A 16,773-nucleotide genomic window follows, 5' to 3' on the forward strand; every position below is an offset into this window, starting at 1 on the left:
TAAACACAAACTCCTACTCATTGCCTGACAGCCCTCCACTTCCCTCCCTAAAAATAAGAGGGAACCGAGTCTCCTTTTCAAACCCCTCTCCTAAGCTAGATTGCAGAAGCGAGAATAGGAAGGCTGAGTCATCGTCCTCTTAGAAAATCTAAGAGTACCAAAAGCACTAGAACAAAGTATGTTTTTTATACATATCTTTATTTCAATACATGACTGCTTTTTAAAGCTATCAACCCAAGAGCTGAGGACATGTCTTCTTTCTACTGCATAAAGTAGGTACCTCTCAGTGTCATCTGTCCCAGAGGTCGCCAACCTTTCTGATCTGTCCCACACCCCTCCTTCACACTCAGTCATTGGCACCTTACTCATCAGCAAAATGACCGCCTTGGCACATGTATCACTTCAGACTGTGCCAGGTATTGCACAGCACAGGTTAAGAAGGGACAAAATGCTCCATTGCAGCCCATTTAAGAGCTATGTTATAGCTTGAGGTGCTCTTCTCCTTAAGGGTTATGGGAAATAGTTCCATGAGGGTAAAGACCCCAGCCTCCAATGCATACACAAGGATGGCTCTCATAACACCTGATCTGTTTCTCTCATTTCTCCTGGCCAAGGCAAGGAAGACCAGTTAGACAGGATTGTTATGATCCCTTCATTTACAGCTGTAATTCCTGAAGAAAGAGTTGTGTGGCAGAGCAAGTCCTGGGTTTTGTGCTCACCTCTTGTAGAGCGGTATTAGGTCGTTTCACAGTGCTGGAGTAGAAGAGTGAAAGCCCCAGCTCCTCTGCAGTTGAGGCTGGGAAACTCACTGCCCAGATCAAAGGCAGACAACCAAGATCTCTCCATAAGCCCACACCTGACCCCCTTACTCCCCACAAGCACACACAAAACCGGCTGATACTGGTATTTCTGTATAGATGTAATAGAGAGGACTTTATTTTTAAGGAAAATTCATTCAGCCATTGATTATAGAGCCATTTCTTAGTAATATTTTTCTTCCCACCTAGGAATCTGAAATACAACATGATTAGGATAATACCAAAACAAGAATTACTGGTTCATCACCTAAGGAATAAAACACACTTAATTGCTTGACACTTTATTGAACGCAAAGCAAGATTACGTGTCTTTGCCTTCTTGGTAGAGCTGAAAGGAGCCCAGGAGGGGAAGACTGCACAGCTTTCCTTTGTGGGGAAGATGTGCGCCCCCTGTAGTCCCATCTTGTTGTGGGAAGGCTAACCCATGTTCTTTCGGTTGCCATAACCCCTAGGATGGGTGTCCTTCCAGTCATCCCATTCCCGAGCTCGGTGGAGTGTTTGCTCATCATCCTCTTCCTCCCTTTGTTCTTGATCTTCTTGTTGAGCTGCTCTTTTGGCCTCTGCCAAAGTAGAAAAATGAGAAAGAGATGAAATGTCAGGGACCTCGGCGCCATTCTGAACACAATCACATAAAATGAGAACAAGGCATATGGCTGGCTGCCTGCCTGGGGCCAGCAGAAGCAGGGAGAGCACTTAGATACCTAACAGAGGACATATTCAACAGTAAGACAGGGTGTTCTGAGTACTTTTCACAAGAAAGCCAAAACATAAAAGTTGCCCCTCAGGATGAATTCTATGTTGGCAAAGAATTTTTACTAAAATGGCAAAATACCCCTGTCCACCCTCCAAAAAGAAAAAGACCCACAAAAAAGCAAAACAAAACCCCAGCAAGCCAAAACACTAAAGTAAAAAATATGTATGATTTTATAGTTTGTGATATGCTAAGGAGCAGGAACTACAGGTGACTTCCCTTCCTCCATCCATTTCCTGTTACACAATTTTGTTTGTGTGTTAAATTGGAAATCACAGGGCAGCTGAACCTATCAGAAGAGAATATCTGTGTTATTCTGCACATGCCTGGAATAGGGTTTGAGGTCCAAATGGCACTTGTCATGCGGTATACACCCAAAAGTAATTGAACCAACTGCTATATCTCTTTTGCACTAATTGTTTTCTCTTCTGAGGTAAAAGAACATTTCCTGGTAACTCTGAGTTTGCTTATGAGAAACAGTTTCATGACTATGATAAAGAATGAAATGTGTGGGGATCTGATCTACTCTAATAGCTTAGGAGCCTTGTGTTCTTTAAAAAAACCCCACTTTTATTGTAAAATAAAGAATACTATAAATCATATATATAATTTCAGTTTTCACAAGGAGGCTATACCTTTACAGCCTCCACCTGGGTCAACAGATCTTCTGTACCCATCCCAAAGCATCTCCATGAGCATCTTCCAAATTACAACCCTCCTTCTGCCCCAAACTTTCTGGACTTTATTACAGGTTTATAACCCAAGTGTGCATCCCAAGACACCAGAGTTGTCCATTTGTACATTCACATTTTACTCAATGACTTTAGTACAGAGTTGGGGCTCCATCACCACAATCCAATTAAAAAAATTCTATCACCCCGAAAAGACCCCTTGTACCCATTTACAGTTAGTTCACATTCCCTCCCTTCTTCCAGCCCCTGGAAATCACTATTCTGCTTTCTTTCTCTATAGATTTGTCTATTATGGGCATTTCAAAGAAACAGAACCAAGTAATATGTAGTCTTTTATCTCATTTCTTAGCCAAATATTTTTGAGGTTAGTCTTGCCCATTTAAAATATTTTGGTATCTTTTTTGTTTGTTTTCTGTTGTTAATCCTCACCAAAGATATTTTTCCATTGATTTTTAGAGAGTGGAAAGGAGGGGGAGAGACAGAAACATCAATGGTTGCCTCCTGCACACACTCCAACCAGGGCCGGGGATCGAGCCTGCAATCGAGATATGTGCCCTTGATCAGAATCAAACTTGGTACCCTTCAGTCCTTGGGTAAATGCTCTATCCACTGAGCCAAACCAGTTAGGGCTATTTTGGTATCTTTTTAATCTAGAGGTTCCTCTTCCATCCTTTCCCTTCCTTAAATGTTGTCTTGAAGAAACTGGGGGCATCTGATCTGTAGAGGTTCCTCAAATCTGGGATTTTGTTAATTGAATAGTCAGGACGCAGTCCAACATGTTCTTTTGAAATTCTGCAGGTTAGCAAGTTCATTCAGAGGCTTGATCTGATTCAGGTTGATCCCTTCATCATGATTATAGGAGGTGCTGTCTTCCCTCATTAGATGGCACATAATATGTGTCTCATGTGTTGCAATGTCAGCAGCTGTTGATGCTCAATGCCTAGATTCATTAATTTTCCAGATGTTTCAAAAAGGTAACACACTTAATTTTAACATTTCCTTTTTATTAACTAGAATACAGTTATAAAGAGAGGCTTCCCCTCATCTACTACTATTTGGTTACCCAGGAGAAAAACAAAACAAATGTTTGATACTTTCACTTTATTTACCACTTTTCAAGATAATTAGTTCCTTATCATCCTCTGAAATTGAACAGTTTTGGGTTTGTTTGTTTTTAATATATTTTATTGATTTTTTTTAGAGAGGAAGGGAGAGGGATAGAGAATTAGAAACATTGATGAGAGAGCAACATAGATCAGCTGCCTCCTGCACACTCCCTACTGGGGATGTGCCCTCAACCAAGGTACATACCCTTGACCGGAATCGAACCTGGCACCCTTGAGTCCGCAGGCTGACCCACTGAACCAAACCAGTTAGGGCGAAGTTTTTGTTTTAAAGTATTATTATGAACTCATGGATTTAAACATATTTGATGGGTTTCAATCAATTGCAATGATTTCTAAAAAATCTTAAACAAAATCTTAAATTTTAGAATAGTTTTAGATTTACAGGAAAATTGAGAAGATAGCACAGAGAGTTCTTATACATTTATACTCATCTAGAGGCCTGGTGCACGAATTCTTGCACTGGTGGGGTTTGGCAGGGGGGAGGTTGGCCGGCTGGTCCTGCCCCTTATCTGGGTTGGGGGGGCTGATCGGGGGCCGGGTTGGCTGGGGGGAGGGGCCACCAGAGGTTGGGGGGGCCGATCGGGGCCCCAATCAGGCCAGTTGGCTGCTGCAGTGCACATCATAGCAACTGGTCACCTGGCCTTTATATATATATATAGATGGTTTTTGACACAACTAGTGAACCAATAATGATATAATATTATCTACTAAAGTCCATACTTTATTCAGACTTTCTTGGGTTTTCTTATGCTGGTAAATTTTTGTATTGAATTTATTGGTGTGACACTGGTTAACAAAATCATACAGGTTTAGCCCTAGCTGGTTTGGCTTAGTGGGTAGAGCGAACTGAAGGATCCCTGGTTTGATTCCGGTCAGGGGCATATGCCCGGGTTACGGCCTCAATCCCCAGTAGGGGGCATGCAGGAGGCAGCCGATCAATGATTCTTTCATCATGGATGTTTCTCTCTCTCTCTCCCTCTCCCTTCCTCTCTGAACTCAATAAAAATATAATTTTAAAAAATCATACAGGTTTCAAAGTGTACAACTCAATATGCTGGTAAATGTTTAGCAGCTAGCTTTGGGGAGGGATTGGGTAGTATTTGATGATTCCATAGTATAATCCTCCCACCATGGCTAATTTCAAACTACTAACATGGCATCACTGAACAAAATTGGGAACAGATGAGCAGTAGCACACATTATATACTATTTCCACCTACAGATACAACAGGCATAAATAACTCCAAGAGTAACAGTAAAATGTAGCAAAATATTTTATGAGTTTTGAGTATTTATTTCTTTTTAAATTTTAATGTTGAGAATATTATAGATGTTCCCCCCCCACCACCCCATTGCACCCTTCACCCAGATCCCAACCTGCCCCAGGCCTTTACTATCTCTTGTCTGTGTCCATGGGTAATGCATATATCTTTGGTTACTCTCTTCCTGTCTCCCTTCCCTCTGAGATTCATCAGTCTGTTCCATGTTTCCATGCCTCTGGTTCTATTTTATTCATCAGTTTATTTTGTTCATTAGATTCCTTGATCGTTTAATTTTTAGATTCAATTGTTGATATAGATTTCCTTAGGTTTTATCTAATGCCCTTTTTAATTGTCCCAGGATCCCATCCAGAACACGACAGTGCATTTTGTCGCCGTGTCTCCTCGTGTCCTCTTGGCTGTGATAATTTCTCAGACCTGCCTGTGTTGAGGAGTCCTCATCAGGTATTTTGCAGAATGTGCCTCAATTTGGACTGTGTGATGTTTTTCCCATAATTATTCTGGGGTTGTGGGTTTGGAGGAGAAGACCACAGAGGTCTCATCATATCAAATCAAGGCTACACATCATCATGACTTATCACTGCTGATGTTAACCTGGACCACCTGACTAAGGTATTGTTTGCAGGGTTCCCAATAGTAAAGTTACTCCTTCCCACTCCTTCTATACCAGTGATGGTGAACCTTTTGAGCTCGGCGTGTCAGCATTTTGAAAAAACCTAACTTAACTCTGGTGCCGTGTCACATATAGAAATTTTTTGATATTTGCAACCATAGTAAAACAAAGACTTATATTTTTGATACTTATTTTATATATTTAAATGCCATTTAACAAAGAAAAATCAACCAAAAAAATGAGTTCGTGTGTCATCTCTGACACGTGTGTCATAGGTTCGCCATCACTGTTCTATACTGTAGACCATAGCCCCACACTTCAGGAGTGAAGAGTTATGCTCCACCTCCTTGAGACAGAAGCATATAGACAAATTATTGGAATTTTCACATAGCAAAGATTTTTCTCTCCCCCCTCATTTATTTATTTAATCATTTACTTCTATCACTATAGACTCATGGATATTTCTTTTATTCCTTGTGATAATCCAATTCTGCTATTTTACTGCTCACTCAATTCTTCCAGTTTTGGCCAGTGAGAGTTCTTTCAGCTGGCCCGTGTCCCAATAACATACTCCAATTGTCTTTTTTTTTTTTCTTGAGCTCTTCCTTCTTCAAAGCTTATCTTGTATATTTCCTGTTCCAGACTTGGAATTAACCATCCTGGCTTCTTTTTAATGGGAATGGTATTTCAAAACCACAATCTGAGTTACTAGGTATGCTCATTGATACTGGGCTGGTCATTGTTTCTAAGCCTTTCCAGTGGATAAAGCAAAGGTGTCTGTGTTTACTTTTAAATAGAATTTCTCATGATTTTATATTTAGAACAACAGGGTTGTTTTATTTCTTAAATTATTTGAATTACGTCTTTATTTTTTTTAAAATATATTTTATTGATTTTTTTACAGAGAGGAAGGGAGAGGGATAGAGAGTTAGAAACATTGATGAGAGAGAAACATCAATCAGCTGCCTCCTGCACACCCCACTGGGGATGTGCCCGCAACCAAGGTACATGCCCTTGACCGGAATCAAACCCGGGACCCTTCAGTCCACAGGCCGACGCTCCATCCACTGAGCCAAACCAGTTAGGGCTGAATTACGTCTTTATTCTTCTACATTAAAAGTCTTAGTTGTCAAAGATAGAGGATAAAATTAGAGTCTCATAATTACTCATTTATATTACCTCACATTACAGTCTTGTAATAACACTAATATTGTCACTAATATAACTGAGAATAGTTCATTTTTTGCATATGCTTTCCCCATTTCTCCATTTTTAAAAAGTCTACATTAAAAATTAAATGAATAAAATAATCTACATTATCTGAGTATTGAGTATATAGACATTACATACTCTACTCTCTCCCTTTTAAGCCTCATTTAGTCTTAGTTCTACAAGTCACTATATATTTAATGCTTGCCACCAGTCCTTATGTTAATGTCTCTCTCATCATTTTGGTTGTCTGAAGCTCATTCTCTAGCAATTTCCTCAGGAAGAAATCATGGGAACAGTAGCTCTTAAGTTATTGATAACCGTCTGTACCCTTCATACTTAAAAGACAGTTTTAGCAGATATATGTCCTTGGCTCACATTTTCCCCCCTTGAATATCGTAACATCTGTTACTCCACATTTTTGGCATGAAATGTTGGTGTCAAAGTTTCAGGGTGATCTAATTTCCTTCCCTTTATAAACCACCTGTTCTTTTTGCTGTAATTTCCACAGTATTTTTTCTTCTTTCCAGCCTAGTACTTTTATTATAATTTGTGGTCAGAATTCTCAGGTACACATTACACTTTTTATAATAAAATCTTTTATTTTTTTTAAGTTTCAGGAAAGTTTCCTTACTATTCGTTTTTAGTATTTATTATTTTTCTTTGCTTTGGTTTTCTTTTTCAGGTAATCCTACTACCCTACGCCAGGTCTTTCTTACTTTCTTTGATATGTCACTATTACTCAAATCTTTTTATTTAAAACATGTTCCTTTTTACTTTAGTAAGGCATTTCCTATTGCTTTCCTCTGCTTCAGCCTTCATTTCTGAAACGATGTTTTAAAAAAAAAATTATCTTTGTTGAAAGTATTACAAATGTCCCCTTTGTTTTTTTCCATTGATCCCCTCCACCCTGCACATGCCCCTCCCAGACCTTCACCATTCCATGGGCTATGCATATCCTATCTAATAAAAGAGAAACATGGTAATTAGCCATACCTCCGCTACCCTTCCCATTGGCTAATCAGGGCGATATGCAAATTAACTGCCAGCCAAGATGGCGGCCGGCAATGAGGCAGCTTGAAGTGAACATGAGGCTTGCTTGCTTCAGTGATGGAGGACTCCAATGTTCCCCGCCTGCCGCTGCCGGCCTCTGAGCTTGCAGTTTGAAAATTGTTACAAATATAGAAGCTAAACAAAACCCCAGAAACCTGCTTTCAGCCAGCCGGGATTTCAGAACTGGAGTTGAAACAGTGTTTCGATTATAGAACCCAAACAAACCAGATACCTGCTTTCAGCAGCAGAGGCCTCAGAGCTGGAGCCAAGCCTCAGAGCTAAAGCTGGCCCAGAATAAAAAAAGAAAAAAGAAAAAAAGGAGCGGTTGGGAGCTTCAGTCACCTGCCAGCCTGAAAACAGCCCTCAGCCCCTCACCCAGACTGGCCAGGCACCCCAGTGGGGACCCCCACCCTGAAGGTTGTGTGACCAGCTGCAAACAGCCATCAGCCCCTCACCCAGGCTGGCCAGGCACCTAAGTGGGACCCCCACCCTGATCCAGGACACCCTTCAGGGCAAACCAGCCAGCCCCACCCATGCACCAGGCCTCTATTCTATATAGTAAAAGGGTAATATGCCTCCCAGCACCGGGATCAGCGTGACAGAGGGCAGCACCCAAACCCCCTGATCGCCCTGCGAGTCTGTGTGTGACAGGGGGCGGGGCCACAACCTCCCTATCTGCCCTGCTCTGTTCATGACAGGGCAAGGCACCCCAACCCCCTGATCAGCCCTGCTCTGTGCCTGATTGGGGGGAGCTTCCTAACCCCCTGATCGCCCTGCGGCTCTGTGACAGAGTGTGGCGCCCAACCCCTTGATTGGCCCTGCTCTGTGTGTGACAGGGTGCAGCGCCCCAACCCACGCCCCCCCATGGGCCCTGCTCTGTGTGTGACGGGGTAGAGCCATAACCTCCCCATTGGCCCTGCCCTGAGTGTGACAGGGTGCGGCGCCCCAACCCGCGCCCCCCCATGGGACCTGCTCTGTGTGTGACGGGGTAGAGCCATAACCTCCCCATCGGCCCTGCCCTGAGTGTGACAGGGTGCGGCGCCCCAACCCCCTGATCCGCCCTGCTCTGTGTGTGACAGGGGGTGGTGCCCCAACTCCCCTATTGGCCCTACTCTGTGAGTAACAGGAGGGAGCTCCTCAACACCCTGATCGGCCCTGCTCTGTGAGTGACAGGGGCCAGTGCCCCAATCCCCTGATTGGCCCTGCTCTGTGCATGACAGGGGGTGGCGCCACAACCTCCCCATTGACCCTGCCTTGAGTGTGACATAGGGCGGTGCCCCAACCCCCCAATCGGCCCTACCCTGAGCGTGACTAAGGGTGGCATCGCAACCTCCCGGTCCGCCCTGCTCTGTGCATGACAGGAGGTGACGCCCCAACTCCCCAATCGGCCCTGCTCTGAGCCCGGCCAGGGGCTGCACCTAGGGATTGGGCCTACCCTCTGCCACCCGGGAGCAGGCCTAAGCCAGCAGGTCGTTATCTCCCGAGGGGTCCCAGACTGTGAGAGGGCACAGGCCGGGCTGAGGGACCCCCTTTCCCCCCCCCGAGTGCACAAATTTTTGTGCACCAGGCCTCTAGTTCTATATATTAGCCTAATATGCAAACTGTCCCCTTGGGCGGTTGTTCGACCACTTGCTATGATGTGCGCTGACCACCAGGGGGCAGCATGGAGCATGGTGGGCGTCAGCAATGTGCTCTAACCTCTTGCTGGCTACCTGGGGGCTGGATGACAGGGATGGTGGTGCAGAGAGAATGCAGGGTGTGTGAGCTTGCTTTCATTCCCCCTACTCCCTCCCCCGGGCACCAGGGCTCGCACGCTGGGGAAGCCCCCACACTTAGGTGCTGGGTGCCCATGAGGAACCCAACCCACACCCACACGGCCTCTTCTGGGTGAGCTGGGCCATAGCCGCCAGGACTGCAGGGACCGGTAGGGCTCCCCATGGGTTCATGCATGAGCTGGTCTGCGCGCCCAGCTTCCGTGTGGCGCTGCTGGGAGGCCCAGAGGCCCACGCTACACCCCAGCCCGCGGCGTCCGGCCACACTCACCACATCTGTGTGGGGACTCGGGCGCCATGACTCAGGCAGAGGGGGACACGTGGGGTCCTGGGAGCCCAGGTGCTGCCCAGAGGACAGCTCGCACCTGCCCTTTCATGCCAGATGTTTGCGCTTCGATCACCAGCCAGGCCTAGGGACTGCACCTGTGTACAAATTTCGTGCACCGGGCCTCTGGTATGCATATAAGTTTCCTGGTTAATCATTCCTTACCCACCCTCTCACTTCCACTTTCCCTCTGAAATTCCTCAGTCTGTTCCATTATTTTATGTCTCTGGACCTACTTTGTTCATCAGTTTATTTTCTTCATTAGATTCCACATGAGTGAGATCATGTTATACTTATCTCTCTCTGACTGGCTTATTTTGCTTAGCATAATATTCTCCAGGTCCATCCATGTTGTTGCAAATGGCCAAGAGTTCCTTTTTATATCTGTGTAATATTCCATTGTGTAGATGTACCACAGCTTCTTTTATCCACTCATCTACTCATGGGCACTTGGGTTGTTTCTAAGTCTTAGCTATTATAAATTGTGCTGCTATGAACATATGTTGCATATATTCTTTCTGATTGGTGTTTCTGGTTTCTTTGGATATATTCCTATAAGTGGGATCACTGGGTCAAATGGGAGTTCCATTTTTAATTTTTTGAGGAAACTCCATACTGTTTTCCAGTGGTTATACCAGTCTGCATTCCCACCAGCAGTGTACTAAAGTTCCCTCTTTCTTTTTAAAAAAATATGTTTTATTGATTTCAGAGAGGAGAAGGAAGAGAGGGATAGAAACATCAATGATGAGAGAAACATCACCAATTGGCTGTCCCTTGCATGCCCCCACTGGGGATGGAGCCTGCAACCAGGGCATGTGTCCTGACCAGGAATTGAACCGTGACCTCCTGGTTCATAGATCCTGAGCCACACTTGCCAGAGGAAATGATTCTTTCTTTTTTATTTTCCCTAAGTTGTCACCACATTTCTGAGTTTTTCCAACCCTGCTTTATATTGTCCTTCCATGTCTTATATAATTTTCTTAATGTCTTTCAACTCATTTTTAAAAAGTATATTTTAGGTTTGTTGTTTTTTAAAATGCTCTTGATTATCTCTTTTTCCCCTTATAGTAATTTTGTGTGAACTTTGGCCTGGATGATTTTGTTCACTTTCTAACAGCTCTATTGTACACTAGTTCCCTGGTGCACATTAAAAGGAATTAGAGGAAATATTTTAATATTGCTATTTGCCCTTTCTCTATAAGTGTCAAAGATGAAAGGAAATTAGTAAAATGTATATGAAAATCTTCCTCCTGTCAGAGTCTGGGGTATGCCACGGGAACTGGAGTCAAGTCCCCGCCCACCCATGTGGCCATGAAATTGCGCAAGACCCAGACCTGGCCGGCCCCAACCCCGTCAAGCCCTGCCAGGTGGGAGGCACGGCCTCAGGTCCCCCGGCCCGGGCCACGGGGTGCACCTTGAGGTCCCCTGACCTGGCACCAAAGCAGTGGGTGCAGCCTCAGGTCCCCTGGCCCGGTGCTGGGGTGCACGGCCTCAGGTCCTCCGGCCTGGCGCTGGGGTGGGGGAGTGTGGCCTCAGGTCCCTCATCAAGCCTTGCTGGGTGGGGGGCACGGCCTGAGGTCCCCTGTCAAGCCCTGCAGGGCAGGGGGCACAGCCTCAGGACCCACGGCCCGGCGCCGGGGCATGGCCTCAGGTCCCCTGGCCCAGTGCCGGGGCTGGGGGTGCAGCCTGAGGTCCCCCGTAAAGCCCCACCAGGTGGGGGCGCAGCCTCAGTTCCCCTGCCCCAGCCCAGTGCCACACAGCCTCAGGTCTCTGCTGATTGCTTGTTAAGGCTCGTTATGGGAACTCGGCCTCTGCTGTGGGCACAGCCATCTTGTGTTAAGGAATCCCTGCCTCCGTTGTGGGCGCAGCTATCTGTGGGCGTAGATATCTTGACCCTTACGGTGTGACTGTCAATTTGCATATCCCCTTTATTAGATATTTCACATACCATAAAATAAAATTCACCCATTTAAAGTGTACAGATCAGCGTGGGTTTTTTTTTTGTATATTCAGAGCTGTACAATCATCACCACAGCCTGTTGTTAATTCTGATGTGTGGTTAAGTTGTCCTTAACTTTTAGAAAGAAATAGGTTCAGGGTGGCTCTTCTAACTTCACAGAAGCTGCCTTTCTGTTGTTAAAGAAATAGGCCTTGCTTGATTAGTTCTTGGTTCTGGTCCTTTCTTACACTTTTATCTGGACTTTCTCTTTCCTTCTTTTCTTTATTATGCCTGTTCTCAATTTCAATTCTATTCTCAGCAATTTCTCCTCAGGGTAGAACCCTGTCCTGGAAGGGAGATCTGGTGGGTCATTTTAAAAAGTTCATTAAAGACTAGACTACTCCACCCCTTTCAGACCTTCTGACCACAAGCCCCTTTTATTTGCCCAGGTGTTTTTTTAATCCTCACCTGAGGACATGCATTTTTAAATTGACTTTAGAGAAAGAGGAAGGGAGGGAGAGAGAAAAATAAAATCAATGTGAGAGTGAAACATCACACAAGCCCTGACTGGGATTCAAACCCAAACCCTTTCAGTGCACAGGACCACACTCCAATCAAGCCACACTGGCCGGGGCTCATCCAGTTTTTATTGGTGGTAAAACTGCTCCTAATTCAAGTGTTGTTCTTAAATTGGACTGCCATGTTTTTTCGTGAATACCTGTTTGCTGTTTGGAATTCTTGTGTTTGTCAAGTTGTTTACATCGTCTGTCAACTCTTCTGCTTTCTTCCACACAGATGCCAATCACCTGTTGATCTTGTGCTAAGGGTGATTTCCCTTACCTGTTTAGTGTGAGGGTCATGGGAATACACTGTCACCTAGTTCTGTTGTGAATACTATCTGTCAATTTTCTTTTGTGTTTTTATTAAAGTACTAGAGGCCTGGTGCATGAAATTTGTGCATGGGTGGGGCCCCAAGGCCTGGCCAGCAATCAGGGATGATTGGGGACAGGCCAATCAGGGCCGGGCCAGAGAGGAGGTGACAGTCACCGGATCGGATGCGAAAGGAATGGACACTGGACACTGATGCTGCCATCATCAGCACCCTGCCACCACGCGGTTTCCTGCCTCTCCCCTCCTCCTTCCCTCGCTGCCACACTGCCACCGGGGCAGGCAGGCAGCGGGCCGATTGGGGCCCTGCCAGCCGGGAGTAGGGAAAGAGCATGGGAGGTTGGCCACCGGCCCCAAGGAGGGAGCTGGCCCTCAGCCCCCTAAGAAAGGGGCTGCATTTGCCACCACCCACCCCCAGTTCCCTGTCCCAGCCCGGGGCCCGAAGGCCCCAGTGGGGTTGGGAGAGGAGGCGACGGTTGCCGGGCCAGGCGCGGAAGGAATGGACGCCAGATACTGACACCACCATCGTCAGCACTCAGGCACCGTGCGGTTCCCCATCTCCCCCACTCCTCCTTCCCTTGCCACCGCGCGGCCACTGCGGCAGGTGGGTGGTGGGCTGACTGGAGCCTGCCGGCCAGAGGGAGGGGCAGGGCGCAGGAGGTTGGCTGCCAACCCCAAGGAGGGAGCTGGCCCTCAGCCCCCCTGGGAAAAGGGCCGCATCTGCTGCCACCCACCCCTGGTTGCCCAACCCAGCCCAGGGGTCAGGCCCAATCAGGCAATCAGGGCCTGCCAGCCAGGGGGAGTGACTGCAGGTGGTTGGCTGGCCAGGGGAAGTTGGCTGTGGGAGCATACTGACCAGCAGGGGGCCACTACTGTGTTGGGTGTCTGCCCCAGGTATTCAGTGCACATCATAGCAACTGGTCATTCTGGTCACTTAAGCTTTTATATATATAGATAGACTAGTGGCCTGGTGCATGAAATTCGTGCATGGAGGGGGAGTTCCCTCAGCCCAGCCTGCACCCTCTCCATTCGGGGACCCCTTGGGGGATGTCCAACTGCCGGTTTAGGCCCAATACCACAGGACATGCCTCTCGCAATTTGGGACCCTGGCTCCTAACCACTCACCTGCCAACCTGCCTGATCACCCCTGCATCTGCCTGCCTGCCTGATCGCCCCCAACTGCCCTCCTCTGCTGGCCAATTTGGTTCTGACTGGTCAGTTTCTATGCCAGTCAGCGTCAAAAGCTCTGCCTCCTAGGCAGCCATTGGCTCCTCACAGTTCACCCAGATTTTGTTCTTATTGGTCGGTTTCTATGCCAGTCAGTGTCTCTGGGCCTATCTCTCGGCCTGATCAGAGAGGTGGGGCTGTTCCGCAACCCCCTCAGCAGTCAGTGCTGGGACACAAACGGCAACCCAGCACTGACTACAGGACTTCTGGTGTTCGGTCAAGCCTTCGGTTAGTCGTTACAAAACCTGCATTTTTATATAATAGGATAACATACATGTAGAAAAAACACACATAGTATATAACTCAATAAATTTTCACATCTGAACACATCCATGTAATCAGAACCCAGATCAAGATAGAAAACTTAGTACTAATTCCTCAGAAGTCCACTTAAGGTTGCCATTCCATTCACAAGCCCCCACTAAGGATGAACACCACACAGGCTTTTAATCAGTAAAGAGAAGTTTCATCTGTTTGAACTCTATACAAATGGAATCATATAGTATATACCAGTGGTTCTCAACCTTCTGGCCCTTTAAATACAGTTCCTCATGTTGTGACCCAACCATAAAATTATTTTCGTTGCTACTTCATAACTGTAATGTTGCTACTGTTATGAATTATAATGTAAATATCTGATATGCAGGATGGTCTTAGGCGACCCCTGTGAAAGGGTCGTTCGACTACCAAAGGGGTCGCAACCCACAGTTTGAGAACCGCTGGTATATACTCTTTTGTGTCTGGCTTTCTTCACTCATGTAAATATGTTTACAAAATACAGCTATATTTGTTCCCGATGGCTGAAAAACTACCATTAGTATAAACTTTTTGCTAAGTAGGATTTCATTGTGTAATATAGCAACATTTATTTATCCATTCTATTATGTATGTGCATTTGAGTAGTGTCCAGTTTGGGGTATTACAAGCAATGCTGCTATGAACATTATTGTGCAAGTCTTTTGTGAACGTATAGTCTCACACTCTTAAATATATACCTACCTAGGAGTGAAATTGCCAGGTCATGGGGTTGTACATATGTTCAACTTTTTTGCATCACTATCGCTACCACACCACTAGACTCTCTATTTTTGTTTTCCTTCTTCTATGGACTTTGGGCTTATTCTGTTCTTGTTTCCCTCAAATTCTTAAGGTAGGGCCTCAGATAATTGATTTTATATATTTTTTTTCTAATATAAGTACTAAAAGTTATACATTTCCCTCTCACACTGCTTTGGTTGTATTCCACAAATTTTGATATTATATTTTCATTTTCTTCAGTTAAAAATATTTTTAATTTTCCTTGTGATTTCCTCTTTGAACCAGCGTTATTTATAAGTGTGTTGTTTAATTTAAAAACATTTAGGGCCCTGGCCAGTTTGGCTTAGTGGATGGAGACTGAAGGGTCTGGGGTTTGATCTCGGTCAAAGGCACATACCTTGGTTGCAGGCTTGATCCCAGGCCCTGGTTGGGGTGCATGCAGGAGGCAACGAGTCGATGTGTCTCTCTCACATTGATGTTTCTCTCTATCTCTCCCCCTCCCTTCCTCTCTCTCTAAAAATCAATGGAATAATATCCTCCAGTGAGGATTAACAACAACAAAAAATGAGGGATTTCCCAGGTAAATTGTTATTGATTGCTAATTGAATTCCATTGTGGTCAGAGAACATTTTCAGTGTGATTTCAATCTTTGAAAATTTACTGAGACTTAATAGATGGCCCAGAATATGGTCTGGCTTGGTGACTGTACAATTGTGTATTTGAAAAAAAGGTGCATTTTGCAATTATTGGATATATTTTTCTATAAATGTCAAATAGGTAAGGTGACTGCTAGTGTATTATGTCTTTATTAATTTTCTGTCTATTAATTCTATCAATTACTAAAAGAAGTGTTAAAATCTCCAACTATGATTATAGATTTGTCTATTTCTTCATTTAATTCTGTTAATTTTTTCTTCATGTAATTTGCAACTTATTAGGCACAAACATGTTTATGATTGCTATGTCTTCCTGATAAAGTGCCCCTTTTATCAGTATAAAATGTCTTTTTTTATATCCAGTAATAACTTTTGTCTTGAAGTCTACTTTATCTAACTGTAGCTACTAATGCTTTCTGTTAGCACAATATATCTTTTTCAATTTTTTACTATCCACCAATCTGTGTCCTTATACTTAAAATGCATCTCTTATCTCACGTAGCAATATGTTTACAGATACATCTCCTAGGGCAAAGGAAACTAAGGAGAAAATAAATAAAGGGACTATATCAGAATAAAAAGCTTCTGCAGAGCAAAAGAAACTATCATCAAAATGAAAGGAGAACCCACTGAATGGAAGAACATATTTGCCAATGATACATCTGATAAAGGTTAATATCCAAAATATATAAAGTACTCATACAACTCAACAAAAGGAAGACAAACAATCCAATTAAAAAACAGGCAGGGGACCTGAATAGACATTTCTCCAAAGAGGACATACAAATGGCCAAGAGACACATGAAAAAATGCTCAACGTCACTAATCATCAGATAAATGCAAATTAAAACTACAATGTGATATCACCTCACGTCTGTCAGAATGGCTATCATCAACAAATCAACAAACAAGTGCTGCAAGGATGTTGAGAAAAGGGAACCCTGGTTCACTGCTGGTGAGAATTCAGACTGATGCAGCCACTATGGAAAACAGTATGGAGTTTCCTCAAAAAATTAAAAATGGAATTTCCATTTGACCCAGCGATCCCACTCCTGGGGATATATCCCAAAAACCCCAAAACACCAATCAGAAAGAATATATGCACCCTATGTTCATAGCAGCATTATTTACAATATCTAAGATTTGGAAACAGCCCAAGTGCCCATCAGTAGATGAATGAATACAAAAGGTGTGAAATTTACACTATGGAATACTATGGAGCTGTAAAAAAAGAGGGATCTCTTACCCCGTGGGACAGCATGGATGGACCTGGAAAATATTATGCTAAGTTATATAAGCCAAACTGAGAAAGACAAATCTCACTTATCTGCGGAATCTACTGAACAAAATGAATTGACCAACAAACTACGACCTGAAGCATAGAA

At 44.6% G+C, this 16,773-nt stretch overlaps 1 protein-coding gene across 2 annotated transcripts in view; it reads right to left on the reverse strand.

Annotated features, from left to right (window-relative positions):
* Positions 1-906: 906 nt before the first annotated feature.
* The window catches only part of IGBP1 (immunoglobulin binding protein 1), a 38,371-nt gene continuing 22,504 nt past the window's right edge, over positions 907-16,773 (reverse strand). For both annotated transcript variants that reach the window (XM_059679402.1, XM_059679401.1), the window contains one exon: positions 907-1,378. In XM_059679402.1, the coding sequence (XP_059535385.1) occupies positions 1,324-1,378 (55 nt within the window). In that variant the 3' untranslated portion in view covers positions 907-1,323. The remainder of the gene's footprint in view (positions 1,379-16,773) is intronic.

The sequence above is a fragment of the Myotis daubentonii genome, chromosome X, assembly GCF_963259705.1.
Source record: "Myotis daubentonii chromosome X, mMyoDau2.1, whole genome shotgun sequence".
NCBI classification, from domain to species: Eukaryota; Metazoa; Chordata; class Mammalia; order Chiroptera; family Vespertilionidae; genus Myotis; species Myotis daubentonii.